The 19673-nt window shown below is 39.0% G+C and overlaps 1 protein-coding gene across 2 annotated transcripts in view; it reads left to right on the top strand.

The window, feature by feature from the left end:
- The window catches only part of tnrc6c2 (trinucleotide repeat containing adaptor 6C2), a 33768-nt gene extending 15794 nt beyond the window's left edge, over window positions 1-17974 (top strand). Inside the window, exons 4-20 of one of the 2 annotated variants that reach the window (XM_053637544.1) lie at window positions 332-517; window positions 746-909; window positions 1331-1408; window positions 2521-2578; window positions 2668-2783; window positions 2889-3026; window positions 3153-3272; window positions 4055-4174; window positions 5221-5304; window positions 5800-6043; window positions 6164-6301; window positions 6984-7166; window positions 7287-7436; window positions 7531-7740; window positions 8386-8459; window positions 8591-8730; window positions 9156-17974. In XM_053637544.1, the coding sequence (XP_053493519.1) occupies window positions 332-517; window positions 746-909; window positions 1331-1408; window positions 2521-2578; window positions 2668-2783; window positions 2889-3026; window positions 3153-3272; window positions 4055-4174; window positions 5221-5304; window positions 5800-6043; window positions 6164-6301; window positions 6984-7166; window positions 7287-7436; window positions 7531-7740; window positions 8386-8459; window positions 8591-8730; window positions 9156-9483 (2531 nt within the window). In that variant the 3' untranslated portion in view covers window positions 9484-17974. Of the gene's footprint in view, window positions 1-331; window positions 518-745; window positions 910-1330; window positions 1409-2520; window positions 2579-2667; window positions 2784-2888; window positions 3027-3152; window positions 3273-4054; window positions 4175-5220; window positions 5305-5796; window positions 6044-6163; window positions 6302-6983; window positions 7167-7286; window positions 7437-7530; window positions 7741-8385; window positions 8460-8590; window positions 8731-9155 lie in introns of both variants that reach the window. The other variant, XM_053637543.1, reaches the window with a different exon arrangement.
- The last annotated feature ends 1699 nt before the right edge of the window (window positions 17975-19673 follow it).

Raw genomic sequence — 19673 nt, 5'->3', positions numbered from 1 at the left:
AAACCTCCAAAAACTCATTCTAATATATTTTAGACTTACTGGTGTGTATATAATGTCTATTTTTAATGTAATTTTTGCATTCGCGAAACAATGAATTGCATAATTGAACGTGAAAACACCACATTTTACAGTGGAAAAATACCTAAAATGTTTTTCCAGTCCAGATTTTACCTTCTCTGGCTCATCACCTTCCTTTTTAATCAGGAGAATCTCTTGACATTTTTGCCAAAATATTATTTATTTTGGTAAAAATAAAGGCGATAAGATATCTAAATGGCCCAGAACTATACAGCCTTTGTTGCTAGCTAGTAAACAGACTGTTTATTTGTAGGTCGTGGAGAGCTCCCCAATGTTCAGCCCAAATCTGAGGCGTGGGTGGAGCCAGATTCTTCTAGCCCCACGTTGGATAACGGCACTGCCGCCTGGGGGAAGTCACACAAAGCCTCCGGAGTCTGGGGAGAAAACAGCCACGAATCCAATGGATCCTTCGGCAGAGGCTCAGGAACTTCCAAACCAGGTGAGATCTGGGATTCTGGGAATGTTTCGACTTTTTAATTTGTTTTTAAGTTAATGCGTCTGTTATTTTTACAAGCTTTGGAAATAATAAAAATAATTGGTAGTGTTTTTGAACCATACTGACACCTGGTGGTTGGACTGCATATCTAAGACATTGTAAAATCATTGTGTTTTAAAAGAAATAATTTTTGATTTCGTACTTTTATTTTTTTAATTTATTTTTAAACAGCCCCCAAATCTATGCAAGACAGCTGGGGGTCCGGTGGGGAGGAGATTGGCGCTAGCGGCAGCCAATGGGAGGCTGAGGATGGGGACATGTGGACTAGCCCCACCTCCCAAGACAACACTTCTTCCTGTAGTTCCTGGAATCAGCCCAAGAAGGGACTACAGAAGGTACGAGCCACTTACAGATCTTAATTAACGTCATACTGCGATATATTGGGTTAATTAGGTGCTAATTTTTATGTTAAAATACTGCTCAAGAATAGAAAACGGGTAAACGTGACACTTTCTAAAGTATAGTACCTTAAATATAGGAGCTTATTGAAATATTATTATTAATACCACTGGAGGTTCTTCTATATGCAAATAAATCCATTCTTTCATGAATTGTTTCCTTAATTAATTATCAAATATTTATACAGTCGATTTTGAAGTATGTTTTAACTGGTATAGGCTTGTTGAGAAATTTTGATACTATTATTACTACATTTTAAATCCATAATCTTAATTAATGTTAGTCATTTTATTTTTATTTATTCATTTCATTATTAATTTATTAACTATTTGTGTGGGGTTTTTTTTCTCTTCTCAGGGGAAAATCCCGACCAAACAGGATGAAGTTTGGATCATGAACCGACTGATCAAACAGCTCACGGACATGGGCTTCCCTGTAAGCTACTGAATAATCTTCATATCGGACATTTATGGTTCTCGACTAGTGGCTAGCAGGCGGTGATCTCGCTGCCATGGCCTGGGTTCAATTCCCCGTCAGGGAACCTACCCCAGCCACTGGTGGGTTGCACAAGCCAGTGCACTCTCAGTGCCAGTCCCAAGCCTGGAAATTGGGGAGGGTTGCGTCAGGAAGGGCATCCGGCATAAAACTTGTGCCAGAATCAAAAATGCAGACGGGTGATCCGCTGTGGCAACCCCGAATGGGAGCAGCCGAAAGATGGGGGAAAAAAAGTGAGATACCATAAACATTTTACACTGGGGAAATAGGAAACACAAAGAAAGAGTAAAGATATACAAATACAGAGCCATCTTTCATATGTATCCAAGAAAACCTGGAACTTTATAGACTAGTTCCTGGAAATATTGGTGTATTGAATCCTATTGAAGTGTAAAACCACCTTAAATACCTCCTTAAATACACCTTAGAGTGCAAGTTAAATACTGTCTTGAATCCATCTTAAATATCAACTTAATTCTACCCTAAATACCATCTTAAATCCACCTTAAGTCCATCTTAAATATTACCTTAAATATATCTTGCATACAGCTTAAATGCCGCCTTAAATCCACCCTAAATACCACCTGAAATGCAACTTAAATCCACCTTAAATACACCTTGAAATCACTATAAAATGCCACCTTAAATATCACCCTAAATCCATTTTCAATACTGCCTTAAATCTTCATTAAATATTAGTTCACCTTAAATTTATTTTAAATACCACCATAAATTACGTTAATAAATCTACGTTTATTACCAACTTAATTCCACTTTATATCCACCTTAAATGCCACCATTCTCCTTAAAGACCACCTGAATCTCCTTAACCCCACCTTAAATCCACCTTTAAAACTACTTTAAATCCACCTTAACTACCACTTTAAATTCTCTGTAAATACCACCCTAAACCCCATACTTTGAATCCACCTTAAATGCTATATCTACCTTAAATACCTCCTTAAATCCACTTGTAATTCACTTTAACCAGATAGTTAATTAGGCTTTTTAATTCAGTTGTGTATTTCATTGTGTGTGTATGTGTGTTTCAGAGGGATCCTGCAGAGGAGGCACTGAGAAGTAACAACATGAATCTGGACCAGGCTATGAGTAAGTGCCAAACTCACACATATTTACAAACACACACACAGACACACACACACACACACCCTTTGGCTCATTTTTCCATCGATGTTTAGGCGCTCTGCTGGAGAAAAAGAGCGATGGAGAAAAGCGAGGGATGAGGACGCTGTTGTGTCGCCCGCCGAACCTCTCAAAAGACTCGCCGCTAGACCGAACCGCCTTCCTGGACAAGGTACTGAGCTTTAACACACACACACACACACACACACACACACACACGCATCAAAACTTGTCCTGAGTTGACCCTATTTCCTGTTTTTCGCTGTGTGTTTATAAGGACGGCGGATTAGCGGATGACACTCCCACATCACCCTTTATTCATTCTCCTGGCCTCAAACTGACCAATAGCAGCCTTCCTAGCCACAGCATGGGCGGAGTCTCACCAGGACTAATGCAAAACTTGAACAGCAGACAGGTGAGTGACCCAAATCAGATATTAATAAAAAAAATTCCACAAAACTTGTGGAACGTGTATGGCTTCTTGGTTAAAGTGTATTTTGTAAATTAAATGTTTTATAATTTGTCTTTCTCTCTTTCTCAGATGAATGGAATGTTTGGCAGTAATGGAGCAGCACAATCCAGGGCTCCACCCCCTCAAGCACTAAACTCCGCCCATCATCCCCCACTACGTGCTCAAGTGCCTCAGTTTCTCTCCCCTCAGGTGTGTAAAATGATTTTACTCCACAAATTCCAGCCCAACATTGTATCCTGACCATACTGTCTCAACTCAACAGCTCAACTGTACTGTCTCCCAACATTCCGACACCAGATTTAATCCCAAGCCTACTGTAGCCCAGCATTCCGGTCCAATGTTTTATCATACCCATACTGAATCTCAACATTTTACAACATCCATACTGTATCCAATCATCCTGGCCCAGCATTATTCCAATCATGCTGTATCCCAACATTCCAACCCAATATTTTATATTCCAACAATCCTGCCCAACATTTAATCCCAATCATACTGACCCCAACATTCTAGCCCAACAATACTGTATCCCCACATTCCAGCCCAACGTTTTATCTCAGTCATACAGAATTACAGCATTCATCCCAGCATTTCATCCCAAACATACTGTATCACACAATTCCAACCTAGCATTTCATCCCAAGCCTACTGTATACGTAAAAAAATTTAGTCTGAACTGTACTGTATCTTGAATTCCTGGTTCTGTATTCTATCCCAGACGTGCTGTATCCCAACATTCCGCCCCTGATTAAACATGATGCTCCCAAATTTTATTCAAACAATACAAACATTCCCCTCCCACATTTTAGCTCAACATTCTGCTCTAGCAATATGAGACCTCAGAGATTTTTTCAGACCTCAGAGAATATTTTTCCCTCACCCATAATGCCATGACATACCCCAGAATTTTGTTTATGTCTGTAGCGGAAGTGAATGTGATTCTCACTGTGCCGTTATCTGTTCTTGTTCAGGTTCAAGCACAGCTCTTGCAGTTTGCAGCAAAAAACATTGGCCTGAATCCTGCACTTTTAACCTCGCCGATAAATCCTCAACAGATGACCCTGCTTTACCAACTCCAACAACTGCAGATGGTGAGATGGGGAATGGAAGACAGAGGGAGGGAATGACTGAGACTGAGGAAAACGATGTAACGAGGGATCTTGTGATTGAAGGAATGAGGGTGTGTAACGGATGGAAAGATTGACTCGGTGACGGAATTAGGAACTGACGAAAACAGACAAGGAATGATGCTGTATTCCAGCATTCCAGCCTGATATTTTATTCCACCCATATCGTATCCCAACATTTCAGCCAAATTTTTTATCCCAATATTCCAGCATGTTCCAAAATATTATCCCAACCACACTGTATCCCATAATTCCATCCCAATGTTCTATATTCCAACAATCCTGCCCAATATTTCATCACAATCATACTGACCCCAACATTCTAAATCAACAATACTGTATCCCCACATTCCGTCCCAACATTTTGTATCTCAACATTCCGGCCCAGCATTTTGTATCTCAACGTTCCGGCCCAGCATTTTGTATCTCGACGTTCCAGCCCAACGTTTTGTATCTCAATGTCCCGGCCCAACATACTGTATCTCAGCGGTCCAGCCCAGCATTTTGTGTCTCACTGTTCTGTTGTACATCAACATTGATTGGATATCAATATTTTATCCCAGCCATACTGAATTCCAACATTTGGCCCAGCATTTTTGGCCCAGAATTTTTTCTGGGGTATACCCTCTTTCACTGTTGTGAAAAGGAAGGAAGAAGGGTGTGATTGCTGGAAGCAGTGATTTAATGGCAGAATCAGGAATGGAGAAAGTGAATGAGGAAGGAATTTATAAAGGAAGTGAGTAAGAGAGTAAATGAGTTATAGAAGAAGTGACGGAATTACAGAGGAAATGTATGTGGGAGGCAGCCGATACTCCGTCTGGTGTTTAGAAATGTACAGACCATAACGTATTTTCTCTTTTTAATTATATTACTCCCATTACCTTCTGCTTTTTCTCTCTTTCTGTCTATCTCTCATCATTCCCCCTCCTATTTCACCCCTCCTCTCGCTCTGTCTCTGTCTTTCTCTGTCTGTCTCTCTCCCTCCCTTCTCCTCTCTGTCTCTCTCTCAGGCATATCAGCGTTTGCAGATTCAGCAGCAGATGATGCAAGCTCAGCGAAATGTTTCTGGTCCCATTAGACAACAGGAGCAGCAAGTGAGGAAACACACACACACACACACACCATCTTTTCAATTTACAGTGATGTAAATCACATTTGTGTGATTTAAAAAAATTATGCCAGCCTCAACATTTTATTCATATTTAATATTAATATTTAATCCCAGAATTCCACCCTAACGTTTCACGACAAGATTTATTACGTTACTGCATCCCAAAAATTCTACACCCGCATTTTATCTCAGCCATGATGTAGCCCAACATTCTGCTCCAACATTTAGCTTCAAAAATTTTATTCCAACACTACTGTATCCCAACATTCCACCTCAACATTTTATTCCAAACCTATTGAATCCCAACATTTTGCCCCAACACTTTATCTGAGCCAAACTGTATCCCAACATTTTCTATACACCATTATGCATTCCAACCATTCCACCCAAAGTTTTTACCCCCCCCACCCCCAATCTTTTTCCCTAACTCTTTATCCCAGGATTGTATCCTAACCACACTGTACCCCAATGTTAGCAGGTTGCACGTACAATCTCAAACATGCAGCAGCAGATTCAGCAGCACCAGAGGCAGTTAGCTCAGGCCTTACTGATGAAGCAGCAGCACCACCAGGCCTCGTCCTCTCAATCTTACCCCAGCCTCGGCAAGCCAAACCTGGACACCTTCCCAGGAAACTCCCAGGCTTCTACAGGCCTCTCCATGTCAGACCTGCACACCAAAGACCTGCACACGTCTCCCAGCTCCTTCAGCCCATATTCTCTGTGTAAGAAACACTCCTCACATTCCTGGCTTCCATAAACACAGTAAACATTTCTTTAACATATAATGAGGCTTCTAAATATAAAAATGGATGTATTTATTGTTTGTGTCTGGCTTTGTGCAGCTGGATTGAATGGGAGTGTGGGTGTGGGTGTGGGCTGCATGGACGCGCTGAAGGACACTCAGCCACAGCCTCAGTCTCGATTATCCCAGTGGACTCACACCAGCTCCATCGACTCCATCAGCACCACCACCAGCCCCAGTAAATCATTCTGACTTACCATTCAAGAGTTTTAATACAAAATAAAGATAAACAAACAAACAAGCATTAATACGTACATAAATATGTAAACAAATAATGAGGTAAATAAATGATCAGATATGTCAGTCAATTAATGAATTAATCAAACAATCAAATAAATAAATAAATGGATGGATGGATAATTAATAATATAATAAATATTCAAACATATATTCGGATAAACAAACAAATAGGTAAATAAATAAAACTATCTGGATGAATAAATAATAGGATAAATAAGTAAATAATCAGATAAATAAATAACTGGATAAGTAAAAAATATCTTGCTGTATAAATAAGTAATATATAGAATAATCAAAAAATAAACAAGTGCACAAACTAAAAATATTATGCATAAAGAAGTAAATAATCATATAAATAAATACATTGTAATTCAAATAAATGTATAGATAGATATAAATTATTGTTAATTAATGAATTATCATTAGTTTGTACTCCTAATACCATTTTGATGCTTTTATTTATTTTATGTGCTCCTAACAGTAAAAAGGGAAGTGATGTAATACAAAAAAGGGTTAATCCCTCTTTCTTGTTTTGTTCTTACTATATTTGATTTTTGTTTGTTTGTTTGTTTAGATTGAGTTAATACAGCGTCAGTAAACTATGGTGTTTTCTCTCTCAGGCGCTCCGTCCTCGAGCCACACTGCCAACATTAAACCCGTGATTGAGGATTCTTTCAGTCCTTATAACCTGATGTCCAGCTGCCAATCTCCCAGCAGCCCCTTGGGGGCACCAGAGAGCTGGCCACCGGCCAAAAACACTAACGACAAAATGGCCAATGGGACAAACGTCAACTGGCCTCCAGGTAACGGAGCTGTTCGGAATAATCACTCAGAGACTGCTGAGATTTACTCTTAATCCTGTTTTTATTTTAGCATGCAGTACGCTTACATCATCGTCTTTATCTTTGTTTTTATCATCTCAGAGTTTTGTCCAGGAGTTCCCTGGAAAGGTCTGCAGAATATCGACCCCGAGTCCGACCCAAACGTGACCCCAGGAAGTGTTTCAGGCTGCCCCACAATCAACACCAATATTCAGGACGTTAATCGTTACCTGCTCCGGGACAGGAATGGAGGTGTGTGTGTGTGTGTGTGTGTGTGTGTGAGCGTGCGTGTGTGAGAGACAGATGTGTGTATTTTGACGTCACTCTTCCTCTCCATGTCCTCCAGGTAAACTGTTAGACATGAAGTCCACCTGGTCTACAGGTTCCGTCTCACACACTCAAGCCTCGCTGTCTAATGAGATGTGGAAGATTCCTGTGGGTGGGCGGAGCTCTGGAACAGTGCCCCGCCCCCCGCCGGGCCTCACTAACAACAAACACAACAACAACTGGACACCTGGACCGCTGAGCAACAGCTGGAGCCGAAACTATTCCTCAGGTTTATACTCTCTTCTCTTCCTACTCCCTTTCCTTTCCTTCTTCTCTTGTGTTCCTTTCCTTCTCTTCCTTTGCATTATTCTCCTTCCCTTTCTATTTCTTTTGTTTTTCCTGTCATCTCTTCACTTCTCCTTCTTTCCCCACCCTGCGACTCTTCCCTTTCCTTCCTTTCTTCCCTTCCCTCTCCTTACTCTCTTCCTTTCCTGTCCTTTTCTTTCTCTTCCTATCTTCCTTTCTTTTTCTTTCTTCCCTTCCCATCTCTTCCTCTCTTTTTTCCCTTCCTCTTTCTCTCCCTTTCTTTCTTCCCTTCCCTTTTCTTCTTCTTCTTTCCTTTAATTCCTTTCCTTCTTTTTCTTTCACTTCTTTTCATTTTCTTTCCTCATTTCCCTGTTACTTCTCTTTTACTCTCTTCCAATCCACTCTTCTGTCTCTTCTCTTACCCTCTTCCGATACCCTTCCTTATCCCTGTTGTCTCTGATTCCCTTCCCTTTTCTTGTTGTTTCTCCTCCCATTACTTTTCTTCCCTTTCTTTTTATTTCTCTTCCCTTTACTTCCTTCTCTCCCTGTTCCTTCTTTTACCTCCCTGACCTTGTGAGTGTAAAAACCAAGCTCTCATATTCTCTCTGTCTCTCTCTCGCTCTCTCAGAGAGCACTGGTTGGAATTCCGAGAGCTCCAGCAGGACCAGTAGCTGGCTTGTGTTGCGTAATCTTACTCCTCAGGTAAGTGCACTTTGTAACACTGATTTGGAACACAGTGCTACAGATATTTATTAAAGACGGTAATAACTTGAAGCATCAATAAGAGTTTTTGTGTGTGTGGGGGTGTGTGTGTGTGTGTTGGTGTGTTGCAGATTGATGGTTCCACTCTGAGGACTCTGTGTATGCAGCACGGCCCCCTCATTACGTTCCACCTCAGCCTGCCGCAGGGGAACGCTCTGGTGCGCTACAGCTCCAAGGAGGAAGCAGCTAAAGCTCAGAAATCCTTGCACATGTGAGATACACACACACACATTCACTGTTCATTTCATCAAATACAATTTGTTTAGGATTTTATCAGAATTTCATTTAAGGGTCCGTCTTTATCTGTCTGTTTCTGTGAATATGTATCTGTCTATCTGTGTCTGTCTGTCTGTCTGTCTATGTATCTGTCTATCTTTCTGTTCACCCTTCTGTCTCTCTGTTTGTGTACTTGTCTGCTTATCTTTTTGGTCTGTGTGTCTAATTATTATCTGATTATTTAATTGTCTATTTACCTGTCTGTCTGTCTATTTACCTGGCTGTCTGTGTACTTGTCTTTTTTTTTGTCTGCGTGTCTAATTATTATCTGATTATTCATCCGTCTGTTTAACTATCTGTGTGTCTGACTACACTATTATATCTGATTTCTCTTTCTCCCCTTCCCCTCTCTTTGCCCAGGTGCGTTCTGGGTAACACCACCATCTTGGCGGAGTTTGCTGGAGAGGAGGAAGTGACTCGTTTTTTCTCTCAGGCTCAGTCATTCCCGCCCTCCGGCAGCTCCACCCACCCCGCCCTGGGTCAGTGGGGCACGTCGACCACTAAGGGGGGCAGTAACCCAGGGGGCGGAGCTAACGGGGCCGCGGCAGAGCTGTTGTGGGGTGGAGTCCAGCAACCGTATTCTAGTTTATGGGGGCCGATCAGTGGAGAGGAGAGCCGAGTGATGGGAAGTCCCGTACCCGTGAACACGCTGCTCCCCGGAGACCTCCTGAACGGAGAGAACATCTAGACCAGCGGGAAACCGGGGGATTAAAAAAAAACAACAACAAATCAGTGTGAGGATAATCACTTTCCCTGGAACTGTTTTTAATTTTGTTTAAAAACTAGAAGTAACAAAAATATTAGAAGTAGATTCACAAACTGGAAACATTTTACTGATGTAAAAGAAGTCAGAGTGGACTGAAGCTTTGGATGATTTTTTTTTTGCTGAAGAAGAAGAGGCAAGGTGGCCATTTTAAATCACGATTTAAAAAAAAAAAAAGAAAGAAAAACCTCACAGCCTTGCTGTCTCCTCACTGTTCCTGCTTTAACCTCTTTACCTTTTCTGTGATTTTTTTCAGAACTTATCAGCCTTAAGTGTCTAATTTTTTTAAACATTTTTTTTAAATAACCTAAAGAACAATTTATATCTTCTGTTTCTGAGCCAACGATTTGGACGAGGGAAATGAAAAGGCCAATCAGACGCATTTTCCCTTGGAATTGAAAAAAAAAGCCAGAGGTACACTGACCCTTGTATTGTTAAAAAGGAAGGGTGTGTGTGTGTGTTTGTGTGTGTGTCTACACGAAGTCGACCAAGTGTTCATTACGAACCACCGTCTAAAAGATTCTCGCTGGGATCCTCGTGTTTCTGTCCTGAACGGATTTCAGCGATGAACATCGGACGTTTTGAATTATTTTTTGTTTTCCCCATGATCCGAGGAAGAAGTTGAAACTCTGTGTCCGTGTGATGCGTTGTGCAATATATCCGTCATGTGCGTCATCGTCATCCGCTTATTCTTCCGTCCTCGAATTTTTTTTACGTTGAATCTGTTCTACATGGGCTTATGGACTTCTTGCCGGGTTTCTGATTGGCTGCTCAGCGGCTGTGTCCTAAATCCACGCACACTTTCTCTCTAAACAGAGATTTGAGATCGCAAGCAGGAAAGACTCGGCTTTCAGGCACAACACCAAAACGAATATTTTTCTCCTGATGCAGTGTAAAAAAAAATAAAATAAATAAAATAAAAAGTCTAATGTTTTTTCGGGAGTTTTAATATGATACGATATGATAAGCACTTATGGACAGATGCAGTGATTAGTTAAACAGAAAAAACAAAAACATAAACAGAAGAAAAGACTTTTAAAATTCTGTTTTTGCTGTCTTTGGAGCGACTTTAAAAAGACTGAATCTACAATCAGACTGAAACATGCAGAACATTTTTTTACACTCAGCATTTTTTTCTCTTTTTTTCTGGATTAAATCGAAATATGAATGTCATCGTTACTCCAAACTCGTTTATGGCCTACACTGCGTCCGGAAAAAAGACGCCAGACACAGGGATTATTATCTGGACCGGTCACAGACCGAGAAGTGGATCGGAATGCAGCGGTGAGATGGCATACTGTGTCATGTGATGTCACGGGGTCAGAATGTTGAGAAGTTGGTGAAGGAATGGCGTGTTGTTGTGGCATGTCGATGCTGCGATTCCACAATAAGGCGTCGATGTTTCTGTGTGATCGAAATTCTGCGATGTCGGAATACTTTACCGTCACGGTGATTAACGTTATCGTGGGATGTCGGAATGCTGGGATGTCACCGTGTCAGAATGCTGCAACGTCAGAATGATGGACGTGAAAGTTCGAAGTCACGTGATGCTATAACAGGGAACAGGGACATCGCGACGACGGAACCCTGCGCTGTTATGACGTGGGATGCCTTGTGACGTCATGACCGTGGAACACAGCGACGTTGCAATGTTACACGACAACACGGAATGTCACGTGACACCTCAGCGTTCTCCGTTTCCTCAGAAACTCCCTACACACGCCCTAATGCATTATGGGTATTCTGTAATGCTATCCTCCAGCATTTGGAGACTTGCGTGTTGCAGTGCATTGTGGGACTTCCTGAGTGTGCCTGCAAATTAGTGCACAAACTGGACACGAAACGCAGAATGTGTGTAATGTGTGTGTTGTTTTTTTTTTGTCGCTACGACTAATCAAAGCCAAATCGACACCTCGCGCATCTCCGCACCTTCAGCAGGAAACCACGAACCTGGAGTCAAAAAAATTATTGGAGTTTATTTGTTTTTTTTTATTTTTTTGAGTTTTTTTTTTTCTCCTCGTACTGCACATTTCTGGAGCCCGTCAGTGTTCATATGCACGAACACGTCCTGTCCTGTCCTGTGTAACGAAAAACAAAATGGAACAATTCGAATACTGATTGTTTTCTGATTTGATGTGAAAAATCATTGGTCGTTTTTTTATGCGTGTGAAATGTTGTTCCGAATTCCTTTAAGCAAGCAGTGTTCGGAATTTTGTGTGAGTGTGTGTGTATGTGTGTCCATTCTCACAGCTGCTAAACGTCCTCCTCTTCCTCCCTGTTTGCAGCCTCTATCGTTTTTTCCTCCTCCCCTGTTAGCAAGTAAACGATAAGTGAGAGTTAATAATAGCAGCCGTTACTTGAACCACCTGCTCTGAGGAATCCTCAGCGTTCCGGAACGGAATATGTTTGTTTTTTATTTCCTTTCATTTTAGCCGCTAACTTACTCTCGAGCCAGCACATTATTTTGTTACTATGCAAAATAAGAAAACGCAGACACATCGACGAGGTGGTGAGCGGTCCTTTAGCGTTGTTGTTGTTTTTTTGTTTTTGTTTTTAAAAAAGTGCCAATCGTGAGGTCAGAGGTCAAGTGCACACGACTGTTTCTCTCTGAATGCTTTTGATCGGATCATCGAAAGCGGTGTTCGGAGTGGAGACACGTGTCATCCCAGCACTCGTTCAGGGACGTAAACGAGACAAAATGTATACGATATGCGAAGGTGGTGAGGTTTTATCCAGATTCGTAAATAAGCCTCGTTTGATCGTAATGAAGTAAAAATCAGAAATGCGATTGGTGTTTAAGTTACAGTTTGGACAAAAAATTTTCCACAGCGTCCGCTTCATCACAGACGTAGCCGATCAGCCGAGACGTGTTCGGTGTTCGGTGTAGTTTGCGTCTTCACCCATGAGCTGGAGCTACGAGTCTAATACACACACACTGCCAGTTCACATTTCTTGAACACGTGGATGTATTTTGTTTTATTGCAGTTTACATACTATGATAAATTCACTAAGGAAAAAAGAAATCTGTAGACGTAATGCACACACGTTTATGTGCCAAGTGCCTCGTTAAAGTGATCCAGATTGGACTTTTCCTTGTAGATATAGATAAAAAATAAAACATAAAAAAAAAATTAATAAAAAAAACAATAATTTCTCAGTTCACTTAAACCCATTTCTTACTTATGATTTCTCATTTAAAATTCTAATTTCTATTTTTTTATTGTAATTTCTCAATACTAATTTATAACATAATTTCCACATTTATAATTCTATTTCTTTCCTTTAGCAAGTAAAGCATTAGTGATCCAAATGAGATTTTTTCCAGTTATAAGCTAGAATTTTATTTCCTCAATAAGAATAAAAAGTCGCAAACATTTCTCAGTTTCGCTGAGACCTGTTTCTTACTTAACAGTTTAATCTCTAATTATAATTTAGATTTCTAAATCCACCTCTTCCTTGTTTGTAGCCTCTTTCTTGTGATTTGTTTAGTTAGCAAGTAAATAATTAGAGATGATGATGATGATTTAGATTTAGCGAGAGTTAATAATAGCACTCGTTACTTGAACCACCTGCTCAGGAGAAATCCTCTGTGTTTCGGAAAGCGGAATCCGTTTTATTTCATTTAGCCGCTTAACTTACTCTCGATCCAGCACATTATTTTGTTACTATGCAAAATGAGAGAAATTCCTAAACCTTATTACTTACTAAGATTTCCTAATTCTAGACTTTTTACTTGAGCCTGCTTCATATTATCCAGTTACGTTATGTTAGCAGCTCTCTATTTCGTTTAGGTCCCGCCTCCTGGTGACGGAAAAGGGAATCGTAGCGGAAAGCTGGAAGTGATGTTTATTCGAAATCGTATTGACGTCTTTCATCAATCGCAATATTGAAATAGTGATTAATAACCACGATTTGACACAATCAGCACTTTATCATTTTCGTAAAAAAAGAAGCAAATAAACAGAGTTCTCACGGTCTGCAGTTCTCGCTTACTACATGGGTTCTGTTGTTCTGAAACATCTAAACGCAGAACGTTTTACAGTGTTAAACGAAATAAAACTTTTCTTTTCTTAAGATGTGTGGATTTTAAAAGCACACATTTCTTCAAATGTCAGAATCGTTTCATTAACATAAGTTGTGTTGAGTGTTAAAATCCTTTAAACGACAAGTGAATGAAAGAATGAATAAGTAAACAAACTGTCACAGGATGTAACTAAATAAACAACAGATTGTTCAGCCTTTTCATTTAATACGCAAGAGTTCATTTAAAAAAGTAAAACAATTCCGCCAATAAGCTAGCTCTAGCTACTTCACTAACATCACAATAGATTATAATGAAGCATTTGAAAAGGCCAAAATTAGAACCCTTAAGATGTGTAATTTATTATTTATTATAATTGTTAAGTATTAATTTAATTATTATTTTTTTTTTTATCATCTGGAAATAGTAAGTAAAGTAATTTTGCGGCCCTGTTTAACAGCCTCATTTGTAAGCATTCGATGAAAATTTGGTTTTATATTTTTGGAAAATACTGGGAGCTTGTAAAATAACAAACAAAACAAAACAAAAAAAAACCCAACTCCAGACATCGGACTCGTCCTCGGCTGATTGACGTTTTGGGTAAATTTTCGAAATTACTAAACAAATGGTTAAACCATCAAATGATAATCGTGTCCTCGCTGTCTTTTTACAGAGCAGGAGCTTTTTCAGCTAATAGTGCACAGGCTGCGGTTAAAATCCTGGTACGTTTAATTTAAATACCAAAAAATAATTAATAAATAAATATAAATATATAGTAGCTACATCACTGATGTAAATGATAATGGTGTTTAAAACTTGCTAATTGTCTCGCTGATGTTTCCCTTGTGTTAAACGTCGACTGCATGCAGGAGTGCCTTCTTCTGTAAAAAGAAGTATTTATTTAAGTCAGGCCTGTTTCAATACTATCATGAAGGGGACGCTCGTTTCTAAGGGAGGATATTTGAACAGGTTCCGTGACGCATCTTAAACCGATGAACGGCGTTGTCTTTTCCGTTGTTTGAGCTCGATTTAAAAGCGAACTCGCCGTTGCCTGGGTGTGAAACTGCCTTGTTCCAATATCAAAACCACAAGTGGACTATGTAAAAGTGTGCACTTCTTTTCGTCACTCCGAAGCCCAGGAAGCTTTCTGATGACACCAGCATGAAATAAATGACAGCTTCACTCACTCCGCTGGTTCGTTTCTGTGTTTCTGTTAAACCAAAACATTTCAGCGAATCCGAATTTCCGTTCCCCTCGAAGACCAACGCGAGACGAAATGAGCAATATAATATTTACACTCAAATTCTAAAGAGACAAAACAGGATAAATATTTGATAAATACTTGACGAAATCACCAGTAAAATATTTTGCACATGTTGCTTTTTACTCTACAAGACAATAACGATGGGCATTTCGACTCACTTTACTGATTCAGTTCCTTTAAACTACCTGTTTAAGTGAATTATGATTGGTTTGCTTTGTGCATGTTTGAGAATATAAATATTTAAAATGCACACACATTCAGATAATGAGATTCTCCTTGTTTTAATGTGCAAATTTTAAAAACGTAGAAGAATCGGTTAGTTATGTTTACGGATTACTTAAAGGAGTCGTTCAGAAAGAATGAATCATTTGGAAAGAAAAAAAAGTAGAAGAATCGATTCGTTAGTTATATTTGCGGATCACTTAAAGGAGTTGTTCAGAAGGAATGAATCATTTGGAAGGAATCACCCATCACTACACGATACGTTTTTAATTGTGTTTAAATGTTTTGCGTTTTAATTCTGTCCAAATCCCATTATAGTGGTTTTTTTTTTATTCTTTTAACATTTTCCAGATGAAAAAATCTGAAAAAAAAAATTTCATAAAAAAAATTATATATATAAAACATATCAGAACAAAACACAATACTTGAACCAGAGATTGCCAATAATGTAATGTGAACCATTGCTTTGTTTTTTTGTTTGTTTATTTAGGTGTTGAATCAATTTTAAAAATGAGCATTAATCACGTAAAAGAATTATTATTAATATCATTATTTTTGTTTTCATTTTTGGCATTTGTATGTGAGTGTATTGTACTGTTTATTTCTTCAAAACTTATTATTTTATTATTATTATTGTTATTATTATTATTATTATTAATGTAATCCAGCCTTGCACTGTTTTCTCTTCACTCACTCCCCTAAAAACAAAAAAAAAGAAAAAAAACAATAGAGAGAAGACGATTCATGTGTTAATGTTTACTCAAGGACTTGTCATAATTTTTTTTTCCGTAAAATATATAAAAAATTAATGTTTATCATGCCGTTCATTGTTAGCAGGAGTTTTGCACCATTGAGTTTTAACAGTTTAAATGAACAAAAAAAGTTTAAAAAGAACAAAAATTTTAAATAAAAAAGATAAAAACCTAGGAGAGAAAAAGAAAAAAAAAACTTTTTACAAACTCGTAAAAAGTTCGTAATCAACTGTGCTTTCAATTGTTGTAATTTTACTAACGAGCATTTTTATTCATGCATTTTTTAAAAATCTGATTCATTTTCAGAGGTGCCTACTGTTTTTTTTTGTTTGTTTGTTTTTGTTGTAGGTTGTACAATTTAACATTTTATGTTTTTTATCCCGTGATGTTTACAGCAATCAGTTTATGAGGTTTTGTTTTCATCTTCCATCAAAAAATATTTTCTGAACGGTTTTATTTGCTTTTTCGTTGTTGTTGTTGTTGTTATTATTATTATATGCCTTTATGCGTCCGTGTTGAATCTCAGTTCTGTGATTTAAAAAAAAAAATTTTTTTTTTTTTTTCTCGTTTGTCAAAAGGACCTGGCTACTTTTCTCAGGAAGACGAGAGTTCCTGATTTCCTAATGTTTTCATTTTTCTAATGTTTAACGTTATCGTGACAATTTAAAACAAAAAAAGGAAAGATATTAATAGAAATCCAGCTCTAAGCACTGAAGGATGTGGATTTCGGAATATCTCCTCTGTTTTAATCTGTAGCAGAAAAACCATTTACCAAATATTAGGCATGTATTGATTAATTTTTTTTCATATTATTTCTCGAGGTGGAGTGCTTTACATTTAATATTTTATAATTATGCATTGCTTTATGTTCAAATATAGTTTTACGTGTGAAGGTAGTAAAAGGACCTGTGGTTTTTATGATAGTTTTTTTTTTTTTCCGTTTTTCTAAACAAGGTCCTGTGGAAAGAGATGCTTCCGTTTTCTGTTCGCCTCCCTATCGCTTTCTGGAATTTCCATTTCCACGTCCATGCTCTGGGTCAAAACTCTAGTGTTTCTAGTTTTGAGTTTTCAGAAGCATTTCCCACACTGATTTTGCAAAACCTGGACCCTTCAGACGTCTGGAAAATTTTAAAGAAAATTCTAGAGCTCTAGTTTAGGGGAAAACTTGGAATTTTTCTGAACTTTTCAGAACAATGCGAAAACCAAGAGATTCTTGAGCTTGAGTGTTGAAAAACTGGAAACCCCAAAGATTCTCCATGTTCCAGAGATTCACAGGCAACCTGAAAGTTTTTCGATTTTTCATTTTAGAAAGCCCGGAGTTTCCAGAGTTGGAAATGATGAAAAACCTTGAAACTTCTATTCCAATTTTAGAAAGTTTACAGGCCTGTAGTTATAAAAAGTCTGGACTCTGTAAAGCTCTGGTTAAGCATTAGAGTTCCTAGAGCTTTAGAAATTATTTGAATACCAGAACCCAGAAAAAAAAATTTCTAGGGCTTTGATTTTGGAAAGTCTGGACTTTGGAGAGCTGTGGAATTTCTTTAAAATAGAAAGTTTCCAATGCTGTTGATTTGAAAAGTGTGGAATTTCTAGAGTCTTAAAGATGAAACCTAGAAATGCTAGAGTTCTGATTTTTGTAAATCCAGAAGGTCTGGTGTTTTTAGAGCTCTGGCTTTGGAAGAAGAAATAGAGAGAGAGAGAGAGTGGAGGCGAACACGAATCATCTTGGAAAGGATTGTGAATCTATGCACAAACTGGAGGGGGAATAAAGACCAGATCTGGCGTCGGGGTGGGGTGGGGGGGGGGTTGATGGGATCATTTCACTGTAATGAGTTTAGATGTAGAATTTTCTCATCCTCTGTATTGAAGATTTTTTTCCTCACTGATTAAAACTAAGCACTGTGGACTTTCCTGGAAGAGTCTGAGACCTTCAGGGGGGTGTGGACTCTCCAAAACGGGGATTTGCATTGCTGTCTTTTGTTTATAAATGTTAAAAATCATGGCTGTACCGGGATTCAGAAATGTTTCTGGCTTTTAAACGCGCCTCGTTCTCCTTGTAGAATGTCATTTGTTCATAACTTGCAGCGGAGAAACGATATTTCCATGAGGTTTGAGGATTTTCTCTGCCTGTATTAATAAAAAGTGACGGTTTTGTCTCGGTGTGTGAGTTCTGTTGTTGTTGTTTTTTTTAAAAATTTTACTTCTTCCTTTCTCTCACACACGTGTGTATTGCAGAACGCCTGTCCCGTGTCGTGTCTTTATCTAGTCATATCACGTCTGATGTCACGTTTCATGCAAATCCAGATTATCTGTAAGCGCATCGTCATTACACAGCTCTTTTTAAATGGATGCAAATCTCAGCAGGATCCTTTTCTCTCGTCTAAACATCTGAGAGTGAGAGTTTTTATTTTTGTAAAAGTATAAAAGCTTAAAACTTCTAAACTGAAGCAGGTGAAAAGTAAAGGTGATCATGATTTTCAAGATGGTACATTGTACACATTAATGAAGCTTGCAGTCAACATCAATTAACTTCATCAGAATCAGTGTCTCTGGTCTGTAAACACTCTGTTTTTTTTGAAGCCTTGGAGTTTCTAGATCTTTAATTTTTTGTGTGTGAAAAGTAATAAAGTATTTCTTCTATTCTAAACCTCTGGATTTTGGAAAACCATAAAGTCTTGAAAGCTCTGTTCTGGTTTTGTTAAGCATATTAAAAAGTCTAATTTTAAAACACTTGTACTTTCTAGAGTAGAAACCCCAGAATTTATACACAGATCAGCCATAACATTAAAACCACTGACAGTTTAAGTGAATAACATTGATTATCTCGTTACAGTGGCACCTGTAAAGGGGTGGGATATATTAGGCAGCAAATAAACAGTCAGTTCTTTAAGTTAATGTGTTGGAAGCAGGAAAAATGGGCAAGTGTAAGGATCTGAGTGACTTTGACAAGGGCCAAATTGTGATGGCTAGACCACTGGGTCAGAGCATCTCCAAACCCGCAGGTCTTGTGGAGTGTTCCCGGTATGCAGTGTTTAGTACCTACCAAAAGTGGTCCGAGGAAGGACGACTGGTGAACCAGAAACAGGGTTATGTGCTCCCAAGTCTCATTGATGTGCATGTGGAGCAAAGGCTACAGAGGAGTTACTGTAGCACACATTGTTGTAAAAGTTAATGCAGGCTATGATAGAAAGGAGTCAGAACACAGTGCATCACAGTTTACTGCATATGGGGCTGTGTATCCGAAAGTTCCTGGACTATGGAGCAATGGAAGAAGGTGGCCTGGTCTGATGAATCAGGTTTTCATTTACATCATGTGGATGGCCGGGTGGGTGTGCGTCGCTTACCTGGGGAAGAGATGGCACCAATAAGCACCATGGGAAGAAGGACAGCCGGCGGAGGAAGTGTGATGCTCTGGGCAATGTTCTGCTGGGAAACCTTGGGTCCTGACATTCATGTGAATGTTACTTTGACACGTACCACCTACCTAAATGTTGCTGCAGACCAAGTACACCCCTTCATGGCAACGGTATTCCCTAATGGCAGTGGTCTCTTTCAGCAGGATAATGCACCTGCAACACTCCAAAAAAGAGTTCAAGGTGTTGACTTGGCCTCCAAATTTCCCACATCTCAAACTGATGTCTGTGGGATGTACTGAACAATCAAGACCGATCCATGGAGACCCCATCTCGCAACTTACAGGACTTAAAGGATCTGCTGCTAACATGTTGGTGCCAGATACCACAGCACACCTTCAGAGGTCTTGTGGAGTCCATGCTTCAACAGGTCAGAGCCGTTTTAGTGGCACAAGGGGGAACTACACAATATTAGGCAGGTGGTTTTAATGATTTGGCTGATCGGT

Source organism: Ictalurus furcatus, chromosome 12 (genome assembly GCF_023375685.1).
Source record: "Ictalurus furcatus strain D&B chromosome 12, Billie_1.0, whole genome shotgun sequence".
NCBI lineage: Eukaryota > Metazoa > Chordata > Actinopteri > Siluriformes > Ictaluridae > Ictalurus > Ictalurus furcatus.
Note: the sequence above shows the minus strand (reverse complement) of the source record. Positions and strands in the feature narration are given on the sequence as shown.